The sequence below is a fragment of the Neltuma alba genome, unplaced genomic scaffold (genome assembly GCF_004799145.2).
Source record: "Neltuma alba isolate B1F8T4 unplaced genomic scaffold, ASM479914v2 tig00012953_pilon, whole genome shotgun sequence".
Classification (NCBI taxonomy): domain Eukaryota; kingdom Viridiplantae; phylum Streptophyta; class Magnoliopsida; order Fabales; family Fabaceae; genus Neltuma; species Neltuma alba.
Genome location: NW_021637315.1, coordinates 80,923 through 99,889, shown reverse-complemented (window position 1 = coordinate 99,889; position 18,967 = coordinate 80,923). Strand labels below are relative to the sequence as shown.

Below are 18,967 nucleotides of genomic sequence, written 5' to 3'. Positions count from 1 at the left end.
CTTCCACCAGTATTTAGTTTTTGTTTGTTAGTGATGAGACGTTCATGATGGAGAAGCCACAAGAAATTTTTGCATCGTCATGGTACTCTCAGTTTCCAGATACTTTTCTAGTTTGTGTTCACCGAATTGTTAGGATAGTTCAACACTGAGTAGGCTGACTTTGTAGTGAAGGCACTGCTTTTGTGCCATTTCCACCGTGCAATAGCATTCCCATTTCGGTCTCTTGTCTCATGTAGGCCATCTTTCACATGATGCCAATTATTTTTTATTCCCCTCCACATGTTAGAGTCGGCTCTAAAGGGGTTAATTTGAGGACTAAAATCATCCCATCTATATTTGCTTCGAATCACTCTAACCCAGAGAGCATCTCTCTTAGTTATAAGGCCCCAACCAAGCTTCATCATAAATGCTCGATTTTGTTGTTTGATGTGTCTCATGCCAAGTCCTCCAAATTGTTTATCCTTACACACCCTATCCCAAGCAACAAGATGCATCTTCCGCTGCTCATCAGAAGAACCCCACAGAAACTCTCGGGCTCTCTTTTCAATTAGCTTGTAGGTATTATTAGGAGTGTAAGCTGTTTGCATAGCATAAGTTGGCATAGCGTTAATCATCGAGTTCACCAAGGTGCCACGCCCAGCAAAAGATAGGCTATTAATTTTCCATCCATTGAGCCGACTTGTGATTTTATCGATGATGTACTAATATGTCTCATTTGATACCTTGTCATGATGTAAAGGACTCCCAAATATTTTCTAAGATCTTCTGTTTGAGTAAAGCCCAACTCATGACTAAGTTGGGTAGCTCTATTGTGGTTCACATTGCTAGAGAAAAACACTGTCATTTTGCCTTGATTAACTTTTTGTCCTGATGCCTCACAGAATTGCTTTAAAGCATCTTTGATTACTTCCACCTATTCTATATTAGCTTCTGTAAAAATCAACAAGTCATCAGCAAAAAATAAATGAGAGATAGGTGGGCCATACTTACCTAATTTAATAGCCCTCCATCTGCCAACATTCATCTTCTCCTGAATCATATGAGCCAGTTTCTCCACGCATATCATAAACAAATACGGGGAAAGTGGGTTACCTTGGCAGAGTCCTCTAGAAGATTTAAATGAATTTGCTTTATCACCCTCCCAAGGGTGCATGGAGGAAGTAGAGATGCAAGAGTGAATGGTGTTCTTGATCCTCTCTGGAAAGTTAAGTTAATCTAAACATGCATCGGAGAATGAAATTCTAGGAAACTGGATTGTAAGCTTTCTCCAAATCGATCTTAATTGCCATAAAGCCTTTTTTCCCATTCATGGTCGCATAGAGGGAATAACCTCCTGAGCAATAATAATATTATCTAAGCTTGTCCTACCAAGCACAAAGCTACACTGATTCGGAAAGATAATGCAAGGGAGGAATCTCTTCATTCTATTCACCATCACCTTGGTCATGATTTTATATATCACATTACAAAGACTAATATGTCTAAAGTCCCTGATAGTTTCTAGATAATATCTCTTTGGGATGAGCACAATAAATGTGTGGTTAATATCTCTAATAACAGAAGGGTCCGCAAAGGCTTTTTTAACCTGATGACCGAGTTACCTAATTGCTTCCATTGATTTTGGAAGAAGAGGGTGTTTAGTCCATCTGGCCCTGGGGACTTGAGAGCACCCATACTGAAAAGGGCTGCTTTAACTTTATCACCATCAACTTCTTTGGCAAGAGCTTCAAGGTGTGCTGCCTCAATCTCTAGATAGGAAATGCTACTAAAGCATAATGCACTGACACCTCCTTCGTCTTGAAAGAGGTTGAAGAAGAAGTCCATTGCCACATTTTTAATTACCTCGGTGTCATCTGTCTAGTCCCTATTATCTTGCTTAAGAGCTTATATTTTATTCCGCCGTCTCCACCTATTAGCTTTAGCATGGAAGTATTTGGAGTTTTTGTCCCCAAGGTTGTACCATTCAAACTTAGCCTTTTGAGCCCATAGTAGATCCTCTTGAATAATCACATCCTCCAGCTCTAGCCAAAGTCTTCTTTACAATTGATCCATGGAGAAGGAGTGACCAGAAGAAGCTATGGATCTAGAGATACCCTTTAGTCTTCCCATCAGCATGCTGTTCGCCGATTAGCTAAATCGCAAGCGGATGGGTTGTAAGTAATATAAAAAAGTATCGTTCCTTCAGAGACTAGGGCTAGATGAGTTAAAAATCATAATTGTGTTCTTGATTAGGTCAAGTGAAACAAAAGTTCTAAAAGAGTTTGTGAGATGAAATTAGGAAAACAATGATTTAAAGCAATATAAAATCAACTTGACTTTGAAACAAATAAGGGACTAGGGTTATTCTTTACTAAAATACTTCATAAAACTGGATTAATCACTTCTCAAGTAGTAGTTAACAATAAGTTCAGTTAGCCGAAGTTAGCAGAATTGATTAAGTTTTCTCAAGTCAAAACCAAATTTTTGCAATCATAATAAAACATAGCAATCTCTTGCATTTGTTTGAAAAGGTTGCACTTTAAAAATCAAAACCCATTTTAGTCTATACTAGGTTAGCAGATACATCTATGTTCTATCAACAAACCATCTATTTACTCAGTTAAATTTCTGGACTAGCACATTTTTACCAAAGTTCACAGATTAATTTAACTTTCTCAAGTTTAAACTAATCAAACAATCAATCCAAATGATGGCCAGACACAAGGAAGCATTAAGCTCAAGGTAAAAATAACTGAACATTATCATTAACACTAAAGCAAGTCTTTATCCATACAATAGATCAAAATAACCCTAAAAAAATTGCTTTAGCTATACATGTTTAGTAAAAAGCTACAACTATAAGAATAGCTATAAGTCATTACAAAAACAAGAAGGGAAGAAGAATAAAACCCAAACAAATCAAGTAAAAAGCTTTGGATCTCTTCTAGCTTCAAGCCCAAAGATCCCAAGCCTCCTGAGCTCCAAACCCTAGCAAAGCAAGCCTGTAAAATCACCCCAAAGTCAAAGTGTCCCTAGAAAAACTGAGTCCCCCAAAGTATAAGCCCTAATTTTTAAGTTACAGTACAAAACGCATAGTTACGAGGGGTCAGACGTCGTGGCGAATGGGGTTATCCGCTACTGTGGATTACACGGAATGGATTTCTTGGGAGTAGCCTTAACGCCGCGGTGCATGTGAGCATAGGCCATGGCGTATTACATCGAACATGGACTTCTTTGTAACTGCTTAGGCGCCGCAGCAAATATGGTCAGGAGCCGCGGTGCCTCACACAGAATTGCATTCCTTCCTCTCTGTTAAAGCCGTCGTGGTGTTTGTCTCCATGTGTTACGGCGGTTTGTCCCTTTTCAGCTTCTCTGCTCTTGGTCTCTCTTTCTTGCTCACTCCGAGCTTTTTCCTGCAAAATTGACTTCCAAAACATATAAAAAGTGTGCTAAAACAAGCTAAATAAGTAAGAATTTTGAGAGATTATCACACCCCCAAACTTAAACTTTTGGTCGTCCTCGAATAAAACAATAAACCAACAACTGGGTAACAAATTGCACATCAAAGATTGTAGGAATAGTTATATCCTCATTAAATGCTCAAGGAAATACACAAGATAGAAAATTACTGAATCACCCAAAGAAACAAGTTTCATGAGCTTAAAACAAACTTTCAATGATTTTGGAGTGTGAGTGTGTGTATAAAGTCAAAGAACATCTCCACTAACAATGTCCCAGCAGAATGTGAAACTTTAGCCAACATACCGACCTTCAACCACATACTTTCATAAGCCTGACTCCTTCTCCCTCTATGCCTAAAACTCACCCCACATAAATTTGAAATCAAAGGGACTTTTTGGCTTGTAACGTGGCCAAGAGGTCATGGTTTAGGAAAGAAAGGGAGAATAAGGTCTACAAATACTTTGAGATAAATAGATGCTCGTAATTAGAACTCATTTCAACTACTTTCATTCCCCCAACTTGTACCACAATTTATTCTCTTCTCACCAAGCTTTCATGGAATTGTACTAAATATTTATATACCATTCTCTTTTTCTTTTTCTTTTTATTATATATATATATATATATAGCAAAACATTAAAAAAATATTAACTCACAGCTTGATTTCTAACACTTTGAATTTTCAAAATATTTCCATTACTCCTGCCAACCTTCATAATTTCAGCATCTCATCACACTCATTATCCTTCCAACTTCCATTTATCTCAAAGCTAGGGATTTGATGGTTTTTCCTTAATTAGTTTTGGGTTTGGAAACGGTTAGGGCTTGAAACAAAATGTAAATATGAATATATATATATTTTTTATGGCTCAAAATATGGGTTCAAAGGACAAGATCTTTAAGGTCAGCTTAAAAGGCTCAAATGCATTTAAAAGTTGCCCTAATCCTTTTTCAAATTCATATAGAACAAACCATAAACTTTGAGAAATCAGAAGAAGGTTCTAAAACTATTTAGTTGAAACCAAAGTATAAAGGTTAAATTATCCACTCAACCTTAACATAGTCACTCAAAATGTCTTGGCCCCTTTTTGTGTATTAGTTTCTCCAAAATTAAAGAAACACAAGTTTTAACCTCACAATTCAAGCATCAAAGAGCAATTAACAACTTTCTATCAAGTATGGTAACTAAGCATTTTGTTCAATCATTGGACCATTAATACATTTTCAACTAACAACTCGCCACTTCAGCTCATCTTTCATAAAACCAAATGAGCAAAAATTTAAGATCACAAAATTTCCACTATTTCAACTATTTTCCCTTTTTACTCAAAATATTTACTCAACAAAGTGACCTTTCAAAATTTTCAAAACTTTTCAAAATTAACCCTGTTATCCACAAAAATCAACCCCCACCCCAAACTTAAAATTGACAGTGCCCACACTGTCAACAAGGAAAGTGAAGGTTAGGGTATGCAATTAGAATCTAAAAACAATAAATCCGTTGCATGAAAGGTCCAAATTAGCTTTCCTCCTGTACAAGTATAGCAGTATGTACAATTATCAACAATATCACTATCAGATAACCTCAATGAAATCAGCAATTACTATTGTTATCCACAGATTAATCAATGAAAAGATCAGTGAACTATCAAAATATTCAATCAGTTCTCAGTAGTTAACACAGTTATAAGCAACAGTGATAGATACGGTTTAATAACCACAATCAATCCAACAGGCCATCAGTAGCCTTTCTAGAAACAGTGAAGCAGATAACAAAACACTAAACAGATAAAGTCACAAGAAACTCAAAGAACACAAACAAAAGTAAAAGACAGAAAACAAGTAATAACAACAGCAGAAACGACCCCAGCTAGTCATCCTCCTCCTCCGACTACTAACCCCCCTAATCCTCATCACCCTCCCCAAATGGATCGACAGCCATATCATCTCCCTCACCCAGACCAGAACCAGATGCTCCAGCTTCTTCCTTTCTAGGCGACCCGTCCTTATTTTTAACCTCAGTGCTCGTATCTCCAACATCCGGCGCATCAATGTCTAGTTTTCGTGCAAGTTGGACTAACAGCTCCTCCATGCACCTCTGTTTACACCTCCTGTGATGTATCTTTTTGTCTAATTTTTCATAGAGAAGGTGTAAGCTCTGAGTGGTTGGGTCGACACTAGCACTGGATCGAGCTTCCTGTTCCCTCCTATACTCCTCAAGGAACTGCTCAGCATACATTGTTTCAATGATCCACTGCTGTTCTCGTTTAGGAACCAAAGTGGAGTAGTTAAATTTGGGGGATGGTTTGAACTCTCAATTTGTGTCTCTCCATTCTACCCCCGCTTTAGTTAACAGATTTGAGATCAGGTGGGGCATGATGAGGTTGGTGTTATGGGCTCTGCTAGCATCCCATATAGCATCAAAAATCAACTGCTCAATCTTTATCTTCTGTTTGGTCATGAACAGATATATCAGAAGGGATAAATTTCTTGGGGCTTCACTTAGATGGTTGGCTGGCATAATGTTCCTTGTGACAACATGTAACCAGATTCTAGCCTCAGGTATCATGTCCTTACGCAAAATATAGGCTTGACCCCTTTTTTGTCTCACCCACTTTTTCTCTGCTGCACCAGTGAGGGTTGATGAAATTTCATTGAGAGGAATTTCCTTATGTTGAGATACCACTAATATTGGCATTGTTCAATTTCAGGCAGCTTATAGTAATCTCTGATGCGTTCTGGAGTAATGAGGATACGGTGCATCTAGATAAACATTTGATTACTCGAATTGGTAGCCACCTTAGTGTAAAACTTCCTTACTAGCTTCTCATTCCCTATAATTTTGGGTCCAATCAACTCCAAAAGCTGTGCCTTCCTTGCTTTCTTGTAAAACCCAAACTTGTTGGTGCACGAAAATTCCCTTTCTTGGTGTAACCCTCTTCTGTTAATCAGTTCCTTGATAAGGGGATTAGGGGAGGTAGCACAAGCTTTCTTTTTGGGGGCCATTTGGTTGTTACCTGCACAGAAAGAGCAAAGCACACCACACACAAACTAAGCAAACAAAACACTACAAATGCAAAACAACGGAAAAAGAAAACAAACTACCCTAAAAAAGTTCTCCCTCAAACTTGGATCAAAGATTTAGATCAAAAGTCAAACTTAAGCAATCCTCAAGCAATCCCAAAAGCACACTCTCACCAATCTTGCATTCCAAGCCATTGTCTACTCTAAAGGACCCTTAATGCAAATAGAGTTGCACAAAGATTCTCTTTACAAAATGGTTTCAAACTTAGGCAACCATCAGTAGCTGCCAATTCAAACTATTTTCAAAAGGTCTTGCCCAAGTACTTATATTAAAACAACAACTGAGTCCTTCAATCAGTTTGATTTCTCAAAAAGAATAGCATTTCAATATCAGTTACATTTCAAAAAGAATAACACTACTTGGGTAAGGGAACCGGTGTCATTTGAAAGTTTGGACAGGTACCGCATTTTTCTTTCTCAAATCAGTTCCAAGCTATAATTAACCAGTTTCATAAGTATTACATTTTTATCAGTACATGTTCACAAGCAGTTGGGCAATGTGGAATTATTGGAAATTTTCTTAAGTACCACATGGATTTCAAATGATTGTGACAGAATTTACTGTTGAAAACCTTCTTAGAATGAACTTAACCCTAAATCTAACCACAATTGTAACCTCAGATGAAGAACCACAATTGACCTCAAAGAATCCAAACTTTCCCCTTTCTACAGTACCCAAACATTACTCTTGACTTCAACGTAAAACCCTATCAGTACCCTTCCCCATTCTCAAAAGAAAGAAACTGAAAAGAAGTAAGTACTTACCTCAGAGAAAGATCAGAGGGGTGCTACGATAAAAGATAAGACACAGGGAGGGGAGGAAATAGTGACAAATGACAGTTGCGAAAGATGACGATAATGCTCGGCACAGTAACAAAGAGCGAGAAATCGACAGTGAGGGAGGAAGAAATTTACAGGGAGGGAGGGGGAGATTGGTGATAAAAGAGGGAGAGCTTTGGGACCAAAATTGATAATAGTTCAACGTGAGAGAGAATGAAGGAGAGTACACTCTGGAATGAAGGGTACTAAGTTAAAAAGGAAAAGAATGGTTTTGAAATGGAGAGGGAGAGGGAACGGATAGGGTGGGGGTTACAAGTTTGGGGGTGTCGAAGGGTTTAAAGAAAGGAGAGGGAATGAAAAGATCAAAAGGTTAGGCTTCCAAATTTAAAAACTGTGAATCAGACCCCAAAACTGTCTAGATACACAGGAGCAAAGCGGGTATTAAGAAAAATAACTAAGGGTAACACAGGGATTCAAAAACTGGAATATGCAGAATACGAGCAAGCACCGCGGCAGATATGACTCAAGCCGCGGCACCTATTACAAAAGTACAAAACTTGGGTAAAAGAGGGGTGCTGCGGCTCATGATTACTCACGTCACGACGCCTCAGACAGAAGTGGAACTCTGGGAAAGAGGACAGGCATCACGGCTTCTGGGCACACACGTTGCGGTGGGCTTTACAGAGACGCGACTTAAGAACAAAGACAAAGGCACCGTGGTGAATAGTACCAGAGGCCGCGGTGCCTATTACAGAGAAAGCACACTGAGAAAGGATAGGCCGCTGCAGGGCATAATCTCATCCGCCGCGGTGGTTATTACAGAATGAGCAAAAACAACAACCACTAGACACTAACTGGACCTAGGAAACAACAAAACACAGACAACCACTTAAAAACTAAACCCACAAGCCTCAAATTAACATAAGCTCCAAAAGAATCAAAGTAACCAATGAAAATCACATTATCAAAGAACTTTTAGTCCGAGCCACTTGATATTCTAGATGTAACAACAAGGGCAAGATTAATACTATAAATTAAGGTTAGACACACTTCGCTGATTACGCCAGTTAGAAATACAGCTACTCCTTTTTGTTAGGATCCAAAGTCTGAGGAAGACCCCTTCAGACCTACAAAAACGAAGATCAAACATAAAACTACTGAAATAAAATAAAAAAGAAATGAACAATACAAGAGAAAGTTTAAAGCTTAGGTTGCCTCCCTAGTAGCGCTTGGTTTATAGTCCTCAGCTTGACTTTCCAGTTGCTTAAGATTCCTCTGATAAGGGAAAGATGAATGTTTGATGACCCACCAGACAACCCCAATAGTGCTTCAATCTTTGACCATTGACTTGGAACTTTTCACCATCTTTTCCTTCCAGCTCTATTACCCCACGGCCATGAATACCCGCAACTGTGAATGGACCAGACCACTTTGATTTGAGCTTCCCAAGGAAGAGTTTGAGCCTTGAATTGTACAATAGAACCTGTTGACCAGGCTGAAAAGTTCTAGGAAGGATTTTCTTATCATGAAGTCTCTTGGTCTTCTCTTTGTATAGTCTTGAACTTTCATAGGCATTGAATCAGAATTCCTCGAGTTTATTCAATTGCAATAGTCGCCTTTCACCCACAGCCTTTACATCAAAGTTGAGCCTTTTAATGGCCCAATATGCATTATGTTCCAGTGATTGAACCCAATTGTTCTATGTTATTTCATATCATTTTAAGGGTTTTTATCATAGGTTTTGGCTCCTTTTAATGATAATTGTGCTTAATTTAGATTAAGAGTCCTTACTTTGAGTTAGTGTCTTTTTGAGGGTAAAATTGTCATAATTAGTTATTAATTGTATTCAATTGATTTCTAGGACAATTGATGCTTCAAATTGTTGCTTTTCATTGTAGGACACTTGAGAATTAGAGCCAAGATTGAAGACCAAAGCATTACACAACATGAGAGTTTCCAAGAAAATGATGTGCTGTGGCAAAAAGTCTGAAAATGTGCATCAGTGGCTATTCTGGAATAGTTCACTGGGGCAAACTTTTGAGTTCACCGTGGCAAACTGTCAAAATCTTACCAAAATTCTTCTCTGGAATAGTTCACCGCGGCAAACTCTCTCGTATCAGTAATGTCAGATTCGGATCCATAACGCAAAAATGGACCCTTTACTCATATGATTCGACCCAGATGGACCCCTAAAACCCTTAGAAACCCTATTTTCGAGGAAGAACTCCATTCTATCATCTCTAACACCTCTATTCTCCCATCCTCTTGCCTCTCCATCTCCATCTTCATCTTCTTCCCCTTCCATTTCCTACACCCTTTCTTCATCCCACCTCATTTCCTTCATCTCCTGATTGCTATGGCTGAAGATTTAACTCTGGTTGGAGCTGATTCCAAGGCTATGGTGAGCTAGGGTTTTTCAACTCTTGAAGATGGTGCAGTAGCATGAGTTTCCAAGCTTCAAAGGGGAGTTTCAGTTTCAATCTTTAGTTTCTACCTATGTATTTATGATTTCCTAGGTCTAGGATTTGTAAATTCTTAGTGAGACACTTTGGTTGATTCTGTAATCATTGGTTAATGATTTACATTTGTAGTTTGGATTGGTTGATGTTGAATTTTGTGCTTAAATATATGTGGTCACATATATGCTTCTTTGTAACTCTCATGATTCTCTCCTATCTTGCATGGTCATGTTTTGATACTGAGTTGATTGTGGGTTACATTGAGCCAATTGCATGATCATTCTCAAATTACACATTAGGGAAGCTTAACAATATTTTCATTAATGAAGTTCATTGATTTAAACATTGGACTCAATGAGTTATTGAGGTTGTTATTAAGAAAACCTAATGGATTTGTGAAACTCCCAATATCTTAAGTGAACTATGATTGCCATCAAAACCATTTTCAAGAGATTTCCTATCATTCATTTCCATTCCATCATTATTATCTTAAAACACCAAAAATATAGTATCTTAGGTTTGTTTTCATTGCATTTAGTTTAGGCACCATTCATTTAAATCTTAAAACCAAACCCCATTTCATTGCATTGCATGGCATTTAGTCTAGCTTAGGTAATTAATAAAGGCTCCCAAAAGTGAAACGACCTGAGTTTGCACTATACTACATAGCTTGGATTTATTTTTGATTGAGAACCCCAAGGCAAATGACAAAAAGGCTCTCGTCAAATGGCACCATTGCCGGGGAGCCATTAAGTGGTTCCTTAGGCTAGTTAATTGTCAACTTTGGTTGATTGGGGTTTTGTGAGCCTCTTAGGTTACATTTTTGCATTGTGCATAATAGGTCTTGCATTGCATAAAAAAATTTGAGATATACAAACAAAGATCTTGATTTTGATTTTGATTTTTGCATATAGTTTCATACATCTCACAGCATTCTTTGCATTTTTGAGTTTCTGCTGTTGTGTGTTTTCGCTGTATTGTTCTGGTTTTCTTACTGTCTGTGACATTTCACCGTGGCCAACTCCTTGTTTCGCCGCAGCCAACTTGTCAGATTTCTGTGAGAATCCTTCTCAGGATACCTTCGCCGCGGCCAACTTTGTGTTTCGCCATGGCATAGCGTGTTGTACTAGATCGCATTTTCTCTTCTGGATAGCTTTGCCACGGCAAACCCTTCTTTTCACTGTGGCGAAGGGTCCCTTATTTAAAAAAAAAATTTCTTAAAAACTCTTTGGGAATTGATTGTTTAGCTTTCTTATGGCTTGGTTTAATAATAATTTAGGTCCATCTGATCACCCTTCCTCATTTATAGGTGACAATACTCTGATGGGTGATAATTCTTCTCAAAGGCTTGATGCTATACAACAGGAACTGGATCTTCTTCTGGCACATATGGATAATAGAGAACAGGATGGGACCTATCAAACACATGATACCTCTTATCCAAACCATAACCATGGCAATGATTAGATGAATAACCCTCCACATTTTCCTTGCCATACCTCTTCATTCCATTCATACACAAACCAACATCCACCATTAGGACAACATTATGACCTATCACCTCCACCACACAATTCACACTTTGAACACTTTCCTTCACATCATCCATATCATGAGCCAAACATTCCATCACATGAACCCTACCACCAATACCCTTCCTTATCTCACCAACCATTTCATGAACCATCACCGTTATTGTATCCATGTCCCACGTCATATCTTGAACATTTCTCACCATATAATTCCCCCTTTAAACTATCTCCTTCGCTAAATGACTACCACCACCAGCCCTTATCCCAATCCACGTACCAACCCCTTCCCCAATCTCATGAACATGAATTTAGTGAACCTGACCCATTTCTCACTGTTCCTAAAAAGGACTAGATATGATTTTTAAGAGAAGCTTATGACCGTTTGAATTCATACTACCATGGATTACTTGAAGAGGTAGAAATATTTGGAATTTCTAAGGAATCAGAGGAAGAGTTAGAAGAATGTCAAAGTGCATTGGAAAAGTTCTTGAGTGATATAGCGTGAATTGAGTCTGAGATTGGGAAAGATGAATCAAAGTGTCCAGATTCACTCATACAAGAGGCCCAGATGAAGCAAGAACATCAACAAACTCACAAGGACTTGTGCCCTAAATCAGGTAGTATTGCTCCTCTTCTTGAGGAGATTCACCCTTGTGCTATAACTACTATTACTGTTAAAATTATTGATGATGTGAGTGATGATGAGGTGGATGAAGAAATCATAGTTGAATCCCCTCAAATGCTTAACAATAAAAATTCTCACTTGAACACTTCTAATAGTAGTTGTTTAGTTGATGATATTGCTTACACTGTCACTGCTCCTTTGTGTGAAGAACATGCTTCTCTTTCTAGTACTAGATTAGATGGTAAAACTGATTCTGATTTGAATGAACCTTTATCTTGTTCTTGCAATGCTCACACTATATGCATGGATTGCATTGATAACAAAAATGATATACTTGTTGAGTGGCAAAAGTAGAACTTTGGTAAAGTGTGTGCATCGCCTTCTAGTACTGAAAGCGTTGCAAATATAAAGCATGATATTGATATGAATTGCTTGGATGATGATCTTGTAGAGAAATGTAAATTTAACCATAGCCTTGAAAATTATCTTTCTAAAAATCCCATTGAGTTAGTAGCTTCTAATAATTTTGAGAAAGGCTTTAAAGCTTCCGTCGATAAAATCATGAATATTAATAAGTCTTTCCAACAAGTTTTATCTTGTGATTTGCCTCCTGATTTATCTTGCATTGTAAATAATAGTTTGCCTAAATCTTTTTGTTCTTTCTTTTCTCCCCCTTTAAACATTACCTCTTGTGAATGTGATAGTAATGTACTGTACTCCAACAATTATCAGTTGGATTCTTCAGCTTCCACTTCACATGAGCCTGAGTGTTTTAAAATTTTCAATAAAAATTTAACTCCTACTGATAGGAGTGTTATTGACTTTCTTGGTTGTAATGTTTACTTGGAAGAACTTGCTCTTTGCATGTCCTTATGCTACTCTAGATCTATCCAAGTCTCTCTTTTTGGACTAGATACTGCTGCTAGTTCAATGTTTCTCTTGCAGGAACCACCACTACCAAGGAAGATCAATAAAGGAGAAGTGAGCACATTGAAGAAATACATGTTTCTCATCCAGGATGAGAACTTCTCCTACAAGAGCTTAAAGAGATTCCGTTCTAAAGGTTGTCCCTTTCCTTCCTTACCTTTTATCTTTTAATTTATTTAGCTATCTTGTGAGATAAGTGTGAGGGAGGGACATAACCAGTAGTAAAAGTAGTTTGTTTTCTTTTCTCTTCCTCCCCTTTTTGATTTTGGTTTCTCTTGTTTAGGGTTGCACTTAAGTTTTGCATTGGGGACAATGCAAAGTTCAAGTGTGGGGGAGGGATTGATGTTCAGTGATTGTGTTGTGTTTTTCTGTGCTTAATGAAAAATCTAGTTTTCTAAAAAAATTTCAAAATTTTGATTGATTTTTTTTAAACTCAATTTGAAGATTTTGAGTCAAAATTTTTGAAAATTTTTGCTTCAAGTAACTTACACTTGAATTTGTGTATTCTTGGACTTTGGTAAATGTATATGAACTTGTATTGATACTCATAAGAATTGCTATTTGTTCAAAGTTGATTATTTTAGTTTCATTGGTCACAATTCTTCAAGCTTGCTTTTATATTGATTGTGTTAATGCATTGTGATTAATCTGGAGTACAATTAATCTTTGTACATGAGCATTTGAGATTTAGCCTTAGGGGTGGGGGTTACAAGTTTGGGGGTGGAGAGGGAGAGGGAACGGATAGGGTGGGGGTTACAAGTTTGGGGGTGTCGAAGGGTTTAAAAAAAGGAGAGGGAATGAAAAGATCAAAAGGTTAGGCTTCCAAATTTAAAAACTGTGAATCAGACCCCAAAACTGTCTAGATACACAGGAGCAAAGTGGGTATTAAGAAAAATAACTAAGGGTAACACAGGGATTCAAAAACTAGAATATGCAGAATACGAGCAAGCACCACGACAGATATGACTCAAGCCGCGGCACCTATTACAAAAATACAAAACTTGGGTAAAAGAGGGGTGCTGCGGCTCATGATTACTCATGTCACGACGCCTCAGACAGAAGTGGAACTCTGGGAAAGAGGACAGGCATCACGGCTTCTGGGCACACACGTTGTGGCGGGCTTTACAGAGACGCGACTTAAGAACAAAGACAAAGGCACCGTGGAGAATAGTACCAGAGGTCGCGGCGCCTATTATAGAGAAAGCACATTGAGAAAGGATAGGCCGCTGCAGGGCATAATCTCATCCACTGCGGTGGTTATTACAGAATGAGCAAAAACAAAACAACCACTAGACACTAACTGGACCTAGGAAACAACAAAACACAGACAACCACTTAAAAACTAAACCCACAAGCCTCAAATTAACATAAGCTCCAGAAGAATCAAAGTAACCAATGAAAATCACATTATCAAAGAATTTTTAGTCAGAGCCACTTGATATTCTAGATGTAACAACAAGGGCAAGATTAATACTATAAATTAAGGTTAGACGCACTTCGCTGATTACGCCAGTTAGAAATCAGCTACTCCTTTTTGCTAGGATCCAAAGTCTGAGGAAGACCCCTTCAGGCCTACAAAAATGAAGATCAAACATAAAAATACTGAAATAAAAAAAAAAAAGAAATGAACAATACAAGAGGAAAGTTTAGAGCTTGGGTTGCCTCCCTAGTAGTGCTTGGTGTATAGTCCTTAGCCTGACTTTCCAGTTGCTTAAGATTCCTCTAATAAGGGAAAGATGACTGTTTGATGACCCACCAGACAACCCCAATAGTGCTTCAATCTTTGACCGAATACTTGGAACTTTTCACCATCTTTTCCTTTCAGCTCTATCACCCCACGGCCATGAATACCCGCAACTGTGAATAGACCAGACCACTTCGATTTGAGCTTCCCAAGGAAGAGTTTGAGCCTTGAATTGTACAATAGTACTTGTTGACCAGGTTGAAAAGTTCTAGGAAGGATTTTCTTATCATGAAGTCTCTTGGTCTTCTCTTTGTATAGTCTTGAACTTTCATAGGCATTGAATCAGAATTCCTCGAGTTTATTCAATTGCAACAGTCGCCTTTCACCCACAGCCTTTACATCAAACTTGAGCCTTTTAATGGCCCAATACGCATTATGTTCCAGTTCAACAGGGAGATGGCATGCTTTTCCAAATACAAGTCTATAGGGTGACATGCTAATAGGCATTTTATATGCCGTTCAATAGGCCCACAAGGCATCATCAAGTTTAGAGGACCAATCCTTTCTTGTATGTCCCACCGTCTTTTCTAATATCTTCTTGATTTCATAGTTGGAGATCTTTGCTTGGCCATTAGTTTGAGGATGATAAGCCAATGCAACCTTGTGTTTGGCACCATGCTTCTTCAAGAGAGCTCAAAATTGAGCATTACAGAAATGGCTTCCTCCGTCACTAATTATTGCTCTTCGGGTTCCAAACTAGGTGAAAATGTTTTTCTTCAAGAATTTGATAACAACCTTGGCATCATTTGTTAGGAAGGCGATGGCTTCAACCCATTTTGATACATAATCCACTACTATCAAGATGTATTGATTGTTGAAGGACTTAGGGAATGGTCCCATGAAGTCAATTCCCTATACATCAAATAATTCCACATCAAGCATGTTATTCAGGGGTATTTCATTTCTTTTTGATATATTGCCCATCCATTGGCAATGATCACAAGTCAATAAAAATTCATGTGCATCTTTAAACAAGGTAGGCTAGAAAAATCCAGATTGCAAGACTTTTGCAGCAGTCTTGTTACTTCCAAAGCGACCTCCATATTCAGATGAATGACAGCATCTCAGAATTTCTTCTTATTCACATTTTGGTACACACCTTCTTAGCAATTGGTTAGGGAAATGATGAAACAAGAATGGTTCCTCCCAATGGTAGAGTTTGACGTCATGTAGGAATTTTCTTCTCTGATGATGGTTCAAATCCTGGGGAATAATGTTGCACACAATAAAATTGATGATATTAGCATACCATGGCTTCTCGGTGTGAGCTATAGTAAAGAGCTGTTCATCAGGGAATGTTTCATTAATGGTCTTGTCCACTTCGATCTGGATAAATGATCAGCAACTTGATTTTCTGTGCCCTTTCTATCAACAATCTCTAAGTTGAACTCTTACAATACAAGCACCCATCTAATCAGTCTTACTTTTGACTCTTTCTTGCTAAAGAGGTATTTAAGTCTCTATACATAGTGACTTTGGCTCCCATAAGGTATGATTGAAACTTCCCAAATGCAAACACCACAGCAAGCAACTCTTTCTATATGGTGGTATAGTTTTCTTGAGCATCATCTAATATGCGGCTCGCATAGTAAATTGGGTAAAAAGTCTAATCCCTTTTTTGCCCAAGCATTGCTCCCACAGCATAATCAGTGGCATCACACATCACAATGAAGGGCAAACTCCAATCTGGGGCCATCATTATAGGAGCAGAAACAAGTCTCTTCTTCAATTCTTTAAATTCTCTATAGCATGCATCATCAAAATTGAACTCTACATCCTTTTCAAGTAAAGCATAGAGTGGCTTGGTGATCTTAGAAAAATCCATGATGAAACGACGATAAAAGTTGGTATGTCTTAAGAAACTTCTCACGTCCTTTACATTTGTTGGTGGGGGAAGTTGTTCAATAATAGAGATCTTTGCTTTGTCAACCTCTAGTCCATCCTTGGACACTCGATGACCTAACACAATACCCTCTTTCACCATGAAGTGGCACTTTTCCCAGCTAAGTACAAGGTTGGTTTCTTCGCACCATTGTAGAACACTTGCTAGATTGATTAAACACTCTTCAACTGAATCACCAAAGACTATAAAGTCATCCGTGAATACTTCCATAGTGTGCTCAATCGTGTCTGCAAAGATGGCCATCATACACTGTTGAAATGTGATTGGTGCATTGCACAACCCAAAAGGTATATGTTTAAATGTAAGGTTCCATAAAGACAGGTGAAAGTTGTTTTCTCTTGGTCTTTTGAAGCTATAACAATCTAATTGTAGCTAGAATACCCATCAAGAAAACCAAAGAATTCCCTTCTGGCAAGCTTGTCCAACATTTGATCAATAAACGGGAGAGAAAAGTGATCTTTCCTAGTGGCGGCATTCAACTTCCTGTAGTCCATGCATACTCTCCACCCCGTAACAGTGTGAGTAGGAATAAGCTCATTATGAGTGTTAGCCACTACAGTCATACCACCCTTTTTAGGGACGCATTGGACTGGGCTCACCCAAGAGCTATCAGAGATGGGATAAATGATTCCTGTATCAAGCCACTTGAGAATTTCCTTCTTCACTATTTCCTTAATGATCGGATTTAGCCTTCTTTGATGTTCAATTGAGGCTTTACATTTGTCTTCTAGCAGGATCTTATGCATACAAGTAGAAGGACTAATACCTTTAATATCTGTAATTGTCCATCCAATGGCTTTTTTATGAGCCTTAAGGACTTCCACCAATTGCTCTTCTTGTTGCACAGAGAGATTAAAAGAATAATCACTGGTGGGTATTATCAGAGCCCAAGTACACATACTACAAATGAGTTGGTAAGGTCTTAAGTTCAAGTATTAGAGGCTCTTCAAGAGATGGCTTTAGAGCCTGTCTTTCTAGGGATGAAAGGTCCAGAGTTTCAAACTGTGCTCGGCCCTTGGAGTAAGAAGATGAGGCATTCATCAATGCCAATACCTCTTCTACATCATCTATTTCGAACCCCCACAACATAGCTTCAAGAGGGTCCTCAAACATTGACTTGTTAAAATCCTCTTGCACAATCTGATCAATGATGTCTATACAAGAACACTGCTCATGATGGCTTGGGGCTTTTATCAAATGGTGCATGTTGAATGTCACATGTTCATCATTAACCCTCAAAGTTAATTTCCCTTTTTTAACGTCAATAAGGGTTCTAGTAGTTGCCAAGAATGGTCTCCCCAAGAGCAAAGGCATCTCTTTATCAGCTTCAAAGTCAAGGATAATAAAGTTAGCAGGGAATATGAATTTGTCGACCTTAACCAATACATCTTCAATGATCCTTCGAGGGTACGATATGCTTTGATCAGCCAGTTACAAAGTAACAGTAGCCAGTCTAGCTTCACCTAAGTCTAACTTATTAAAAACAGAAAGTGGTATCAGATTTATACTAGCTCCCAGATCGCATAGAGCTTACCCCAAGAATTTGTTTCCAATATGACAAGGAATAGAGAAACTTCCCGAATTCTTCTGCTTAGGTGGAATTTGTTTGATGACATCCGTGAAATTCTTAGTCACTGTTACAGTTTCATATTCAGTAAACCACCTCTTCTTTGACAGAACCTCTTTAATGAATTTAGCATACTTTGGCATTTGTTCTAGGCCTTCCACCAAAGGTATATTAATGTACAGTTGTTTGAACATCTCAAGAAATTTCTTGAATTGGCCATCCTCTTGTTATTTCTTGAGTCTTTGAGAAAAAGGTGGCGGTGGCACATATTTAGGAGGAGAGGTCAGTGTTTTCTTCTTCTTTTTCTTGGCGACATCAAAAGTTACATGCTTTCCCTTCACCACATCTGTAATATCCTCCTCAGCTTGCTTTCTCTTGTTGTCATCCTAAGCTATGGGCTCTTCATACCCTTCTTCACTATTGTCTAGATCAATTTCCATATCATTTTGAGCTTCTTGTGCATGTTTATTAGGATCAACACTATCATGGAGGACCTTGCCACTCCTTAAGGTGATTGGTTTACATTCCTCTTTACTGTCCCTCTTTGGATTAGGAACAGTGTCATTGGGAAGGCTATTTCTTGTGAAAACATTCATTTGAGAGGCTAGTTGTCCCATATGGACTTCAAGATTCTTAATAGCAGTCTAATAAAGAGAGAATGTGGACTTATTCTTAGCCCTTGCAGATTCTTGATTTGCTAATAATTGAGCAAAGATCTTCTCGATTTTGGATTCCTCCTTTTGAGGATGTTGCTGTTGCAGTTAATGCTATTGTGGTTGGCCATGACAACCAGGAGGCCCTATTTGTTTAGCACCAGATGATAATATTTATGGCAGATTCAAACTTGGCCCATTCTGCCAAGAGAAATTTGGGTGATTTTTCAAGTTTGGATTATAAGTTTAAGA

General features: G+C 38.2%; 1 protein-coding gene across 1 annotated transcript; it reads right to left on the bottom strand.

Annotated features, from left to right (window-relative positions):
- Positions 1–17,395: 17,395 nt before the first annotated feature.
- On the bottom strand, positions 17,396–18,205 carry LOC114732914 (uncharacterized). The gene is made up of 2 exons (XM_028920291.1): positions 18,030–18,205; positions 17,396–17,912 (listed from the first exon to the last, which is right to left on the bottom strand). Exons 1-2 carry the CDS (start codon positions 18,203–18,205, stop codon positions 17,396–17,398), a joined length of 693 nt encoding a protein of 230 aa, XP_028776124.1.
- Positions 18,206–18,967: the final 762 nt, after the last annotated feature.